Below are 16198 nucleotides of genomic sequence, written 5' to 3' on the forward strand. Positions count from 1 at the left end.
TGCGTCAAGCTATATTTTTTTCGCATAATCTCGTTTCTAGTTGGTGATTTTCGCGTTCACTCGCATCTGTGTAACCCTGTTCGTATCTACTCACGTCTAGTCACGTCTATCCACATTTATTCTTACATCCACTTGCTCTTCTTTGCGTTCACTCGTATCTACTCGTGTTTAGTCGCCCCTTCTAGCATTTGTTTGCATCTAATTACCTCTATTCGAATTTACTAGCATCTACTCATGTCTTTTTACATTTACGCATATTTAATCGGCCCTCTTTGCATTTTATTCGCATCTACTCGCTTCTCTTCGAATTTTGTCGCTTCCGCCACCGTCTACCCTCCTCTGGCGGCGTCGAAAGGCATCCCTAACGATCGGCGCAACCCTTGACGCCGGCCAGCGTTCTCCACCTCCCCGCTTCTCTCTGTCCCTTTTCACCCTTCCCTCCACTTTCTCTTCTCTCCTCTTCTCTCCTCTAGGGCGCTCATTATCTCCGGTGTGCGTTCCGTTGTTAGCGCACGTGCATCGGCGTGCACATGCGGCGAGAACGCGACGACGCGATGCCTACGCGGACGATCGTCGACGCGACGTCCCTCCCGCGCGTGTCCTGCTGCCGCTGTTTCCACCAGTCCACCTCCTCTCCGAACCGTGTATTGATTGAGGTGAATGCACGACGTCGACGTCGGCGTCGGCGTCGTCGGCCTTCCACCGCTTGTCGGGGGTGGAAATGCATACAAACCCGGTCTGCCGGGGTTATCCCTTGATTTTGCTGCTGCTGCTGCTGCTGCTGCTGTTAGAGGTGGTGGCGCACCCATGGAATAGGATGGTGGTGTATAGCTTCTGCTGGACTGGCTTTGAATCAAACAGAGACAATGACAGGGACACGCAGAGAAACAAAGACAAGCATAGGGAGAACACGATCGAACAGTAACTGACAAAGACACAAATACGTGTATGTACAGAGCGAGAAAGAGGGAAGTGCAGACGAAACCAGGCTGAAAGAGCTTGCACAGGGTGAAGCAAGAAGGAGGGAAGAAGGTGGGAGAGAGAGACCTGGGATCGGTGCTAGAAGAGTGGCCACGAGAGCGCCAGAGAGAGAACGGGCAACTAAGAGAAAGAGAGAGAGGAGGGAAGCACCGGTGGAGGAGGCATTATATACTGGCTGGATCCTCATTCGGCTGCCAGTTTCTCGGCTGTACGCGGCTACGAGTGTACCTCTACTCGACCAACGATATATTCGTGACCTTATCCAAGCCGGGGAGGAATTGACAATCTCTTTGGGACCGGGAAGAAACAGCCTGCTGTTCCTTCTTCTTTAAATCAAGGACGCTCGAGTCCAAGGACAACTACTGCTTGTTGGAAATCTCGTCGTCTGGTTCCATCTTCTTTCTTTTTTTTTTTTCCTCCTGTTGGATCTTCCAACGTCGTTTTACTTTATACATCGAAGACTTTTCGAGACATTGACATCTTTCAAGATATTCGGAGCTGTTCCTCGGCTGTTTCTCTCTGTGTACAAGCATCCAGGGGTGACACATCTTGAGAAGAGGATCCTGAAGACGCTGAGGAGGGTGTACGCGTGAGGAGATACCTCGGTGAAGATCATAAGAAAAAAACGATGGCCACTTACGCGACCTACAGACACGTCGAGCTCGACAATGTTGGATACGGAAAGAAAAGGTAATCCCGGAACCGATTCGCTTGCCCGCCTCTTTACCGCACTGCGGCTCCTCCAGCCCTCTTGCTGGATATCCGGTTTGCTCCTTCCGAGACGGCAACAGACGCCTTTTCCTTTTTTCTAGAAACACGTTTTATTGATTTTTCCCTTTCCAATGAATCTCGTTAGTTTGGTCAGGATAAATGTGTTGATGTTCGGTTAGTACAGAACTGTCAACTTGACAGCTGTAACTTGCGAAGGTTGTCCGAGTATCTCTTTCGGATGCTGTGAAAATTGGAAAGAATATTAATTTAGTGGAGTTTTTTATGAGATACGTTTCAATATGTGACAGACTAATAGCTTTATTTTTATCAATTATGACACGAGACGATAGTATACGTTTGATGTGATACCTATATATATAAATGAAGTTTTCCAAAATGGGAGTATCGTGTGTGAGTTTTGAAAGGCTGTTAAATACACTCGAGAAAATATTCTGGTTTTTGATAGAATTTTAGTGTAAAATACATTTGACGATATATATATGGTAGGTGGATCTTTTATTTCTATCAGTTATGACAGGAAATATTATATCTTTGATGTGATATTTACACTTACGAAGTTGTTAAAAACCATAGTCCCGCATGTGATACTTAGGAGGTTGTTAGCTAGTTGAAGGGAAATATTCTAAAATTTTTGTGAATAAGTTTTTTTGTAACAGATCGATATCTTTATTTTTATCGATTAACGCGACAAATATAAAAGTATCACGTTCAAGATTTTATTCACGCTTTGAAGATTCTTGAAGATGAAGGGTGGTTGGTTTCGAAAATGACAGGATGCGGTAGACGCCGTATACAACCGTGACTGGTTCGATCGATCTGCATCGCGAAGCGAGGCAGTCCTTGAATCTGGTCGCCGCTTCGAAAACCGTGCTGTAGCGCTCTCGTCGCCATCGCCCAAAGAATCCTGAATATTCCAAGTTCAATGTCGAGAATTAATCCTTCCCCTCCAATTAAATGGAAACTTTCTTTTTTCACGATCATCTTGAAACTGCTTTAAGACTCGTCTTTCCTCGAGAATGTTTTCATTGAAACGGTTTTCCCGTGTACGTGGCACCGTTTCCTGTTGTCCACATTAGAAACGTACTTAAAAGAGCATGGAAATACGCCGTTTCGATACAAAGAGGATAAACAACTGTTACACACCGGTACTCGTGGGCAAAGTGTTTTATCTGTGGCATTACTTAAGTGGTTTCCACTGTGATAAAAATTGTCGGCAGCTCTTCCCAGGAAGTCGCACATCCTTTCGGAGGAATTTTCTAATTGCACGCGGTGAGCCTGGCAAACCAGCGAACTCGCCTCTAAACGATCCTTCAAGAACGTTCAATATTTACCACCGGATAATTATTATAGTTATTTCTTGCGAGTTTACTGCTCCGGTAGGCTTAACCGGTAGGTTTACCCTATCATTTTAGGTCTTCGTCTTCGTAATATTTGATATTTCATTCCTGGTAGTGTATTTGAGATGGTTGTGCTCTGAAAGTTCCGAGTATTAATATGCAGCATCGATTTTGGCCTATGTGTTCTTGGTTACAGGTAAACGGTAATTATTAATCAATTAATTATCGTGACTGCTTGTCGCGTTTTATTTCTTGAAAGTACGCTTAATGCGCACCTTACTATTTCACATAGCGTCTTGGTAATAATTAATATTTCTTTCGTGGTAGTATTTTATAGAGAGAAATCTTCAGGTGGTTTGTTTTTTAAAACTCTTGGTATTTATTGCTATGATTGATTTGGCTACGTGGCGCTCTTGGTTACACACAATGGTTCTTAATCAATTATAGTTATTTCGTATGATTTATTGCTTAAAGCTACGGCTAATTTATATCGTGCTATTTTACACCGAGTCCTGGCAGTAATTAATATTTCATTTCTCTGTTATTAATTTTCACGATTGATCTCGCCCCGTAACATTCTTGAGTACAGATGATAATTATCAATCACTTGATTATTATTATGTCTGTTCTTTACGATTTATTAGTTAAAGGTACGCGTAATACATGTCGTATCGTTTTACACTATGACTTCGTAATAATTAATATTTCATTCCCGCGTTTCATAGCAAAAAATTCAAAATAATTCATTAAAGCTCTCGTTACGATTAATTTCGTCTTGTCGCGCTGTAAAATGTATGAAGAAATATTTTTGCGCAAGTCTTCCAAGAAATACCCATTCACCGGCGATTGATAAAACGAGCAGACTCTCAGAGTACTTCTAGAATATTCCTCGTCGATCCTTTACTCTGTTTCTTCCCGGAACTGAAGCTTTTTCATCTTTCGGCCGTAGGAAGCGCGTCTTTACGTGTCAAAAGTCGAGGCTGCACCGAAATAGAGGAAAAGAGCGGAACACAGTCGGATTTAGAAAGCGTGACTGTTATTCCACGCTATATACGTGTCTCTGTTTAACATCTTAAACGTCGTAGAAACATTAGCCGCCTGATTACACGATAATTTTTGCCTGTTTAATAGCTTTTTACCAGTTTCAAGATAAACGTTTGTTTATCTTAATATTAACTCTACAAATATCAGTGGAATAATTTTCGCTTAATAACTAATCGGCATAAATTGTTGTTTTCACCAATTATTATAATCATTTGTTATGAGTAACTTTTTATCAAAAGAGCTTAGAAAGATAAACGGAACAGGAAGCAACGAACTTAGGACAAACATTATTAATTTAATGAAAGATATATCTAATAAAAAATGACGAGTGTTTAATTTCTGGGGAAAAAAACGGCCGTATATTAATAGCAGCAAATATGTTAACACGATCGTTTGTTCCGTTTCCTGTTTCAATGTCGTAAGGAAGCTTGGTGACGAATGGAAATCGACGACGTGTGTGGACAAGAGATTTCTGCAATTGAACTTCGTTTAATATGTGGTCAACGCCCTCGGGTAATTGATGTGTACATGGCTCTTGAACGACTGTAATTACACGGATGTCACCTCCAGCCCGTTCGCGCTTAATTGCCACCATGATTTTTCTTTGTACCTACTATATACGCTTCATAACACACCCACGCGATCTTTTATCTAAGCGCAGTCCTCTTGAGGAGGTGTTAATCGTTTAGTCAAAAATCTCAGATAAATCTCCTCGCTTCTTCTGGTGGGATCCATAGGAAGATCTGATCGTTGATGATTTTTGTAGTTATTGTTCCTCCATGAAGTTCATTTACTTGAACAATGGGAATCGCATTGAACGATAGCTTTTGGATAATTAGGAAGTGAAACTCTTTCGAGGACGTGTAAATTGGAATCTTTGTTCTTATTGTTCTTCCACGAAGTTCATTGACTTCGCGAGTGGAATAGTAATAAGTTGGCGGATTGTAAATAACGAGGAATCTTTTCCTTTGAATTCTCTGTCTGCTTCTTTATATTCTTCCGATCTAATTGGAAATAGGTTGTTCGAGGAAATATTGGAAAGTTAATTAGGATATTAATGTCACGAGTTGCGAAATCTTTCCTCGTCGTGTTTGGATAGATACTTTCCAAGCGATGCAGCTTCTGAACATCGAAGGGTGTTATTAGCTACCTTTGAAATTAGACGGCTTGGTCATTGGATATTCAGATTATGTTGACCTCGCTTAGGGAGAATTTTGTATAAGAGAAGAAAGTTCTTGGTAGTCTATCAGTTGGATCCTGTTATTCGTATTCACTCGGATTCCTCGTCTATCGGCAGCACTTTAGGACGAGGATGTAGGATAATGGATGTGCTCCAAAATGCTCGATTAAAATCGAGTATGGGTTTAAAACTCTCTTGGAACCATTATCAATCTTGATTTTTATTGTTTCACTCGGTGCTATGCCGCAAGTTAGATATTGAAGAGAAAGTTCTCGAATTATTCTGTGAACAGTAAATCATCTTTGAACTTTAACCTTCTATATCTGATATAACCTGAATCAAGAAAACAATCAAACAATCGTTATATTGTATGCGTCGGATTTTGCTAGCAATTAAACTAATAAAAGTAATTAACAAATTGGACATTGGTTTAACGATGGAAGTGTGATCAGCATTTGATAAATTCAATAAATAAATATAAATTCGATGCATTCATGCTCGATGAATCCAGTAAATTTTCAGTAAATTTAATCAACTTCCTATATATTTAATCAAATCAACCGAAGGTCCTTTAATACTTCCAGAAGCACTCATAACGAGAACCCTCGAACTGTCCAATCACTTTCAGGTTGACCGAATAAATAGACCAACCACTTGGGACCTTAACTCTTCTTCGTACATTTAATAAGCGAAAGTGCCAGCAGCTTTTTAATAAACCTAAATAATTTTATACGTCGAATCAGGCCAGTAAAACTTCTCTGATAGAATCGGATAGAGAAATTCCAAAGATCCAAACGAAAATCAACGTGCTTCCTCTTCTAGGACTGTTAGCACCTGTAGATGGAAACAATAGAGTGCAGAGTCACGACGCGGGGTCTCGAGGCACGCGGTTATCTTTCTGATCGGATTCGTGGCATCGAGATTGATGCTTATCCGTCCTGGCCCCGAGGACGAGCGTTCGTGCTTTCCCATCGATGCCCCCGTTATAATGCTTGCTCTATACAAGACCCAATACAGTACAGTCTTTGTCCTCGAGTGATAAACAGGCCCATCCCCGACACCCGACGCGAGAGAGCTTCTCTTCGTTCATCATCTTTCGAACCTGTTTCAAAGGATGACACGAGATTACTTGAAAAAGTACAGATTATTATGCTGCTTCGTGTGTATACTTCACGGTGGATTTCCACGAATCCATGACTCATTTTTCGATATCGCCATAGTTCTTTTTACTAAAAACAATTTCTTGGTAAGAGGTATGGAAGATTTTCCGTAATTCTCCAGAAATTTTCATCGATTTCTTGATTTTTGATATTTCTATGGAGGTTGTCTCTGTGTTAGAACATTAGGAACCTTATCTTGTTAAGGAATTTAGATGGATTTTGCAGAAATTTGGAGATTGTAATCTCCTTGAAGTAATTAAGAAATTAAGGAAATTTGTGTTGTTAAGAAATTTTGGTAGATTTCGTAGATATTTCTAATCTTACGAATTTTTGGACATTAAGAGTAATAGTGGCTTTAAGTAGATTTTGTAGTAATTTAACATACGGTATCTGTTATGTGCAGTCAACGTAGTCGACTCTTTGCCTCGCTTAATTTATTACCTTTCTGACAGCTGCATATATCGAAGCTTCTCGCTAAGTTTCTATAAAAAATTAGAAATCTCATAGATACTTCGAAGCTAGAAATCCTTTAAGCCTAAAAAAGAAGTAGAAGTTTCCTAGATAGCATATTCACACCTAATAATTTCCAATAGTCGAGAGAAAATAAAAAATTCGAACTTCATTTGTACATTCATTCACAGTATTCACACGCATCGCTCCCAGCTTAAGAAATCCATCATCCATCTGTATAATTTCTCCTGTAGAAACGTAATACATAATTCAAGACTTCAAAGGACCACGATATCGTACATCTAGAATCTAGATCCTTCTTCCTTGGATCTTCTCCTTAGCACCGGTCAGTTGAGGTCTTACGCAAACTTGGATACACGTAACCAGACGTATCTTTTCACTGGTTCTTTGTTTTCACCAGTTGTTTCGCATCGCTGATTTAGCAGTAACAAGACAAGAGACTCTATGAAGGAAACGCTAACTAATAGATATTAGAACACGAGTTCAGCTGAAATTCTTTTCAACGATTTGTCGTTTGGCCTATTTGAGAATCCCTATGCAAGGCTGGCCGGTCTTGACCTAATGAGAATAAGCTTAAATCGTTTGGGACAGCTGCCAGCTGAAAAATCGCTACACCAGCCTGTCTATTGCCAATTCTGATCTATTATCGTGACGACTACTAGGTCTCGTCGAATAAAAATTGTCGCTGTCCTGGGATTTGTCGCGCTATCGACTGAAATCTAGGTGAAGAGACATAGAATTATGTGTAGTATGATAGCAAACGTATTTCTGCAAGGATTTTTTGACGCAATGCGGAGTGGAGTTAAATTTAGAAGGTAAATCGGAAGATTTTTCTAACAAGAGTGAATCAATGAGTTAAAATATTGCTCTTTGGAGATTTACGCGTTTGAGACGCATTTGATCAGAAATTTTGAGTATTCTAAATGGGCTGACAATGGCTTAAAAGCATGAATTATTAGAAGTTAGGTACTAAAATAAAATATTTGTATGGGTATTCTGTTTATAATATTTTGAGACATATAATTAAATGGTGGATATTAATTATAAAATAAGAGAATAATAATTTTTGTCTGATTGCGAATCAGAGGATGAAGGAACTTGGAACCGCTGAGAATTATTTCAATCCTGAATTACAAGGATTTACATAGATAGCATATCGTGTAAGAATATTCTGATAAATAAGATAAGATTAAGATTTCTAAATAAGAAATGTAGTATTTTTATTCGATTAACAGAAAGTGATAAATGAGTCGAACGATAGGAGAATCAAGGAACAATGTCAATTTCATTTAAAGAGATCCCGTAAGCGAACGGATCCAATTTCGGACCAATTATCAATCGACGATTAACCTTCTTAACGAGTCTTTCCCTAACAACTATAATAAGGTATGTATTATTACATTGTGCGTGGGCGTGACACATGTTTTTCCAAGCTCATCTCATATCCTGTTCCTCCTACTTATCTTACTCGAATCGTCGTAACAATTTGCAAAATGCGTCGAATTAAGCGCATTGGACTTGTTAATTATGTCAGTATCAGACGCTTTCGATGTATGCTAATGAGAAAATATTCTTAATAGAAGTGGTAGTTTCTGTTTCCATAACTTCGGACTTCCACTTAGCTACGTCGGGTATTAAGCTTAAGTGGGGAGCAATCCAATTAGTTAATTCCTTTTTTCCACTGTAAAAATGTTCGCTATAGTTACTTCAGCTCGCCACTTTACCTAACTTTTAGTCTAGAAGTCTAGATTTGAAACCATTCTTCTTTTTATGTGTTCATTTATGATAAATAATATTTCACTGTGAAAAAATTTTTGGCAAAAATTCTTTGCAGGGGAAATTTTCATGAACTTTTTATATGTATTGTTCAAAAATTTTTTTTATTAATTTATAATTTATAATTCTTTTGTAGCTTTTTTGTAAATATTTTTACATAAACGTACAGACCTGATTACAAGATCTTCCACAAATATTTTGACAAATTAAAGATGTTCTTTAGAAAATCTTTCGCAGACTTCCTATACAATTGCGTTTACATTCTGTTCATTGTCTGATTGTTTCTGAAATCCTACAATGAAATCCTCTACTCCAAATCAAGACGAAATTACCAACCGTAATTAGTTGCAAGCAATCCAATCCTAATTTGCTCAACATCACGTCACTATAAATTCTCTCAAAACAAAGAAAAAAGAAAAACTAGAGAAAGAAGCAATCCGTCAAGTTTCCTCCATCTTACTCGAGTTTCTCGGCGATCGTTTTTCTCTAATCTCATCGAGCAGGCCAGAACACCATCAACGTCAAGTATCCACGTGGATCGAAGTGTAACCTAGAATCGGCGTTCTTTCTTTGTTTCTTCCGCCGACTTCCTCGACCATTATGATATGCTTCACGTGTAAAACTACACGTCTCCAAGTTCCACGTGGATCGAGACGTATCGCGTTACTACGAACGAGTCGCTCTTTCCGGATCCGGATCGTCTCTGTCATGGGGTTACTCACCCCCATTTTACCAGTGGACACGAAAGGGTGGACAAGCGTCGTATGAGCCCCCGCAGCGGTGGCTTCCCCCTCGTGTAAGCTCGTAGGCCTTTGTGGATATCGTTCTTCGGGGCTTCCTAGGAGAAAAGACGGATTTTGCGAACCTATGACGCGTGGAAGCCCTGGTGAGACTTGCTCTGTCTGGACCTTACCGATTTCACGTTGCTTCGTGTAACTGTTTTAGTGTTTTCGACCGTTCACCTAGGCATTTAATTACGTCTTGCTGTTTTAGCGAATTTTTGGAATTTTAGGGAATTTGCAGATTGTAATATCTGGAGTTTATGTATATATGCACGTAAGCATAAAAGCCTTTGTGCAAAGGACTTGGAAATAATTCCGAATATAGAACTGAACAATTTTGGGGAAATTATTACGTAAGAAATTATTAAAATATAAAAATTATTATGTATATAGAGGTAATTTATGGGAGTTATAATATTGGGTGGAATATTCGAGAATCATAGTGGCATATAAGGTTGATATTCTTCCCAATTTCTACAGTCATATGGCTCACGACCACATATTTCCACGAATCGACAAACTCAAACATCAGCCTAACAATTGCCCGACACGCTATCAGGATAATTTATGACCGCTGCAGATGATCAGCAAGGAGAGTTCGACCGATGGCAGTGAGTGAAAATAAAAGTTATCGTCAGATAACAAACATGATATTCCAATTTCGATAAGAAAGTAAACTTGCGGTTTCACCACGCAATTAATCGCGGTGTAAATAAAGTATGATTTAAACATCATCACAGGACGATATTTCTTCAAAATATTTCATTCTCTGACTATCACACACGAATGAAATAATTCTTTGTTACAATGAATCGAAATGGATTTTCCACGTATTTCATTTTTAACTTCGACGCTGAACTTATCAGATATAGAAGTTTTAAATGTAATTGTTTAGATAACTTCCGGATCGTTATATTTTGTTCGAAACAACGTTCTTCCAGATCTATCTCACGAATGTAAATAATAACTAATAACGCTAGGAAGAAAATGAAAAACTTTCCTGGAAAAAGAAAGGGAAACAACCTGGATGTTCTCGATACGTCAGTGCCTATAGCCGCCTACGCCGATCTCTTTATTTATAACAGTCCGCTTTTACAGAACATTGACTCTATCTGTCTCTTTGCGGCCAGTGATAAGGTCCGCCACGCGAAACGCTGGAAGTCGATCGATCGTAATGCACCTTCGTCCGATAATCATCGTTGCTATCTCTTTTGTGTACGTGGCCGTGTTCTTAGCAGCGTGCGCTCGATAACTCATACTTTGTTCCGCGGTGTTTCCTGTGCATTATTCAGGGCCACGGAACGTGAACTTCGAGCTTCCAGCTGAATAGTTTCGCGAGAAAACGCGATAGACGGTGGATCGTAGAATGACGTAGATGTTGCTCTTCTACTGCCACGAATGTCGCGGATAAATTTATCTAATGACTTTTCTGAGTAAATCGTCGATAGGGAAGTTGCGAATTTGGAGCGTCGTCAGGCTTGAAATCATCGTTCGGAGACGCTGAGATAAGGATTTGACGAAGGAATGAGTAATTTGTTTGATGACTATCTCAAGATAAAAAGTTGTACGTGCCAATCGGTACTCTTACACGGATAATTTTTTAAGTCGTTTTATTTATGACGTAATTATTCTAAGAACAGTGGGTATGTCGTAGAATCTATGTTGGTACATTTTTTACAAAATTGTTTTTACACAGTTCAGGATCGTATTCTATTTTTGGCTAAAATTTATATAATCCGTAAGATAATTGTTTATAACGGAGAAGAAAATAATTGGAAATTTATTTTCGACAAATATTTAGTATCCTACTTTAGTTTAAAAATACAGTTAACCAGTTTACAGGAATATAAACGTACCGCGTGGAAAGGTATTTTAAGAATTGAGATTCTCAGGTGGCCACTTTTTCGTTCGACTCTAATATGACGATTTAAACCGTTCCTTGAGTGCTCTTCATTATTTTATTATGCTGTAAAAGTGCCGATAATCGTGCAGGTAAAGTAAACCAGAAATATCAGCAATCGATAAAGTCAACATCAAAGAGAAATCGAAATATGTATGTCATCGAAAGAAGCAATGTTGCTCGTCGTTTGAGAAGCCAGAAAATCGTTTCGCGATCACGAGGCTGATTGAAATAAACGGCGTCGAAATAAGTTTTGATAAGTACTCGTTGCTCGTCCGATTATCCGCTTGTTAAACGACGACCGACCAAACAAGGGACCAAGAACGAAGAGAGAGATCGAAAAGAGGGGTTAAATCGACGATTTCACCGGAACCGAATAAGTCGATCGATTACGCCGTTGAATTGGTCGGGCGGAGGCGTAATTGGCCAATTAGTTAATTTCGCGTAAACTTCGTCTATTACTAAGTCCACGATCCATTGCATAAAGTTACACACAGACCTTTTTCTTCGACTCGATCTGGCTTCCTTTTATAGCTGTCGATCGTCTATACGATCGTCTTCAAATGGCGCGATTATTTGTTCGAGATCAAATTTTTACACATTACCGATTTATCGAAGCGAATGAAAATTTGTCGAAGAAAGTTAGAGGAAAGGTTGTATTACTCTTAAAGTAATTGATTACGAATCTCAAATTGGAAATATAGATTTGTTAAAAAGATTAGGGGGAATGTAATGCTAGTTTCTGATGAAATTTGCCACAGATTTTAAATTGGAAAGCATAGAATTTCCATATATTTCTATGTCAGATTTGAGGTAGGAAAATTATTCCAGTAATAATCGCTGTTTTTTTTTAAAGTTATTACAAATTCTGAATTGTAAATCATTGCTGATTTACATTTATTACGCGATATTGAAACATTTCAACTACTTAAATCCCTAAAACAGTCTTAGGACAAAATATGGATTATGCGGGGGATCGATCGATTGCGCTTTGATTACCGATCACGTTTCGTCTGATCGATGAGATCGTTTTTCTCATCGGACAGAATTGTTCACCGAGATCGATGAATCGCCTTCTGAGCAATTCAAACGATCCACTTTGACTTGCCGATTTGCCGCATTTGCATCGATCGTGGCTACCTGCTGTATATGGCGTGCGTGGCGTGTCTCGCGAATGTCGCAAACATCTTCTGTCAATTGTGACGTTGACGACGTTATTTCTGCGCAACAATACCTTGTACATAATATCGCGACAACGATGATGACGATGGTACCCTTTCATTTTTACTGTTTCGGTCTTGAGCAATCGGGGAAGTTTTGCTCTTAGTCACTGTATACCTTTGGTGTTGAATGTCAAAATTTTCTTATTCTTCGTCTAAAATTAGCCCTTTAAAATTAACTTTTTAAAATAATTTAATTTTGGTAAAGAATATTAAATGCTTTATTTAAATTCGTTTTAATTTCTATAATCTAATAGTTAATTTTCTGCGATGTATAATTATTCACGTTGAGAAAAGAATATTAATTTTCTAAAGTAATAATAAAATGTTTGTAGAATAATATAACTGCGAAGAGTTAAGTCTTAACTCGATGATACCGTGCTAAGTTGGTTCGACTTCTTGTACGAACTTTCGTGCAATCGGAAAGATTTATTACAGTTCTATAAATGTAAGCGTATCGTATAAAAGGAATTAAGTAACAGATAGGTATTTATAAGAGAGTTAATGCTGGACGCTCTTATCTAAATTCTAGTCACTCCACACGAATATATTCGCTCGTAACTCGACCACTTCAACCGAATATAGTTGCACGGTCTAATTCAGTTGCCCTGCAACTGGTCACCGTATCAATTCGCTACGACATGTTATTATATGCAAGAAACGTATATTCATCTCATACATTCTTACATTCAGGCTGATTAAGTCATACAGGCATACGTAAGCAGCCCCCTGAGTATTTATCATTCGGTCAGCAACTCGTAAGAGCACTAATCCTGCATGAAACATTTCCAATTGCTCGATTAGCATTCGAATTATCGGCAACTAAGCTGTGTAAAGCATGTAACTTGTTCTAAAGAGACTAAAATAAAAAGATATGCGAAGAAATATATATTAGATATAACGCAAGAGACAAATCAAATTTTTGCAAAGGATCATTTTTCAAAATTATTACCCTACCGTTGCAAATCTATCTTCTACGAGAAATTATAAATTGGTTGTTTTGAATATCCTGATAGTTTCAGTATTCAAACGTTCGCGATATCTACACAACCGTTTACAATAGAATGCTCACGATGGAATATTCATAGTAGAACAAAGAGCAATTAGATTCTTCCAGCAATCCTTTCAGACCAATTAAGATACCTAAGATATCTTCTTGGATGTGAATACATTTGATGGATCAGTCGAACTCATAAAAACTCCCTTTCTTGTTGTTTGCATGCTAATGACTCATCCCTTCCGTATCAAATCATTAGATTATATTCTTACACTTCGATTGTCGAAGATTCGTCTCGTGTTGCGAGGATGCGTCAGTGTTGCGATTCAATGATTCACACGTGCCGGTTTCACGCAGTCGGCCGACACGAATAATTTACGCTCGTGACTCGCGTCCGTTACGCAACGAGCACGCTTAGAACAATCGAATTTACTCGTGAAAGTCCAAATAGCTGGGAACAGTATGATTAACAGGACGATTAAGTCATTATCAGGCAACGTGACACGACTTGTCAGAGGAAACGGTCATTACCTTAAGAGGAACTCGATGTTTTTCTAAGCTTTACAGCAAAAGCAGAATCGTTAGAATTGTTATCGAAGTAGATTTGTATCGATCTTGGCTTCTTTTCTATTTTCGAAATCTTAGATACACTTCTCTAGTAGCGAATGTTCATAACAGATGAATAGCTGTTCCAACGAAGAAAAAATTGCTATCATTTTTTGATGACTACTGTAATTCATAAACAATAGAATTGTAAGAATGACATACAGTTTAGGCACAAGTCACGCAGCAAAACTGCGATTATCCTCGGACAAATGTTGACCTAGAACTTGATATGAATCATGAAAGTAAACTGCTGTTACGTGAAGAAGAATCATGATTTTACCAAGCGATACAAAAGGCCTGAAGTTATTCGATTCCAAATGGAGAAATCGAGATTTCTTGTTCGAAGGTGGAGCTTTTTTTCAAGGGTAGAATATGGAAGATAATATATGCGGCGGTTCAGGGTGTCGAAGAAACTTAAGCCTACTCGCAATTTCTACGGTACGATACGTGAAGCTTCTTCTCGTATCTGACTGTCTGACGCCAACGCACCCGTACACTATTAGGAATTGAATCGAAAGGCGTCTGGCAGATCGAAGTAACTGCGTGTTCAACTAATCGCGCTTCGGTCGATGGAACTTCCTGAATCGAATTGAAAAACTCGCCAGGCTCCTAATTGAAACGAATCGAACAGGACGTGGGCAAGCATCGGTACGTACTCGTGGATCGAACCGAGCGTCTTAGCGTGCTGCCTGCCAGGCTATGGTGATGTATGACTGTGGTATGGTTGAAAGGCGGAGAAGAAGAAGAATCGTCCGACTGATCGGGAAGACTCGAGACTTGCCTCTAAATTACCCTTGATTTCAAGCAGTTTTACTTCCTGCTTTCGAGAGAAATTTTGGTGATCTCGTGAAATATTTACGATCTGAATATAAAGTCTGTATGATCGCTTTGCTAAGGTACAAAGCAGTTTTGCTTTCAGTTATTCTTCAAGAGAAACTTCGACGACGTTGTGAAACTCAACCTTTTGTTTTGTAATGTTCGTATGATAATGTTATATTAGCTAAGGGAGATTTCAAGCAGTTTTGTACTCCTCTGATTTTCTACGGTGAAGAAAAATTTTGATCATCTTGCGAAATTTATCCAAGTTATCTACCTTGCGAGGTTTTCTCTCGCTATGCAGAGAAAAACAAAAACATTTGGAAAAAATTGCCTCCGAACTGGGTAAATCTAACCCTCTAACTCGATCATGCGGAGTCCTCGCTTGAAAAGGAGCTTGCTACCCTAACAAATTTACACGAAACCCAATAAGACATCCCCGCGCACGAGTTACCAATTCCCAATCCAATCAACGAAGAGGGGTTCGATGCTCGTATCGCGTCAGCTTGATCGTAAAATCAGCTAACCCGCCTTCAGAACGACCTACGTCGAGGGTGGATCGTATTTGAATATTCAAGGAACTCCCACGAGGTTGAAGATAATGGAAGCGTACGATCATCGTGGTTACTAGTCGACCAATTACCTTCCAGCTAAACTATTTCTCGCCTACTCCTGTATTGCATCTATCCATCTCTGAAAGCGCGCAGCACACGAAAAGAGCTTCACCATGGCGCAAATATTTAGCGAAACGTGAAATCGAGGAAGTATTAGCGAATGGCAAAGGCCTGGGGTAATTAAACGTCGGAACAATGACCATTGTCCGAAACGCGATAAAGATTGGCCACAATGCCGCTCCTTGTTATCGACATCCTCGATATTCCGGGACCTCACACGGAGTTGCCAGCAGCCAAGACGAGTACTCGAGCGTGACTCCTTATTGCCGCTGCACCCACAGAAACGATCCATTTACGCGCGAGCACCGAGCCTCCGACTCTTTCCGATCGCCTTATCTTCCGCCTTGTGAATTTTTCCATCGAGGAGCTTCGTCTCGAACGATCGCGTCTCCAACGTTTCTAGGCTCGAAAACTTTTGACTCCGAGAATGACCGAGGCTAGTTTCCACCATATGAGCGGTGAACTATAATTTGTACTTTGGGAAGACATAGTAGGAAGATTAATAACAATTAATATCGATGC

The 16198-nt window shown here is 39.3% G+C and overlaps 1 protein-coding gene across 1 annotated transcript in view; it reads left to right on the plus strand.

Moving 5' to 3' along the window:
- The first annotated feature begins 1063 nt into the window (after positions 1–1063).
- Jupiter (microtubule-associated protein Jupiter) overlaps positions 1064–16198 on the plus strand; it is a 32134-nt gene continuing 16999 nt past the window's right edge. The window contains exon 1 of the mRNA XM_033344658.2: positions 1064–1671. Within this exon, the coding sequence (XP_033200549.1) occupies positions 1610–1671 (62 nt within the window). The 5' untranslated portion in view covers positions 1064–1609. The remainder of the gene's footprint in view (positions 1672–16198) is intronic.

Source organism: Bombus vancouverensis, chromosome 8, assembly GCF_051014615.1.
Source record: "Bombus vancouverensis nearcticus chromosome 8, iyBomVanc1_principal, whole genome shotgun sequence".
Taxonomy (NCBI): Eukaryota; Metazoa; Arthropoda; class Insecta; order Hymenoptera; family Apidae; genus Bombus; species Bombus vancouverensis.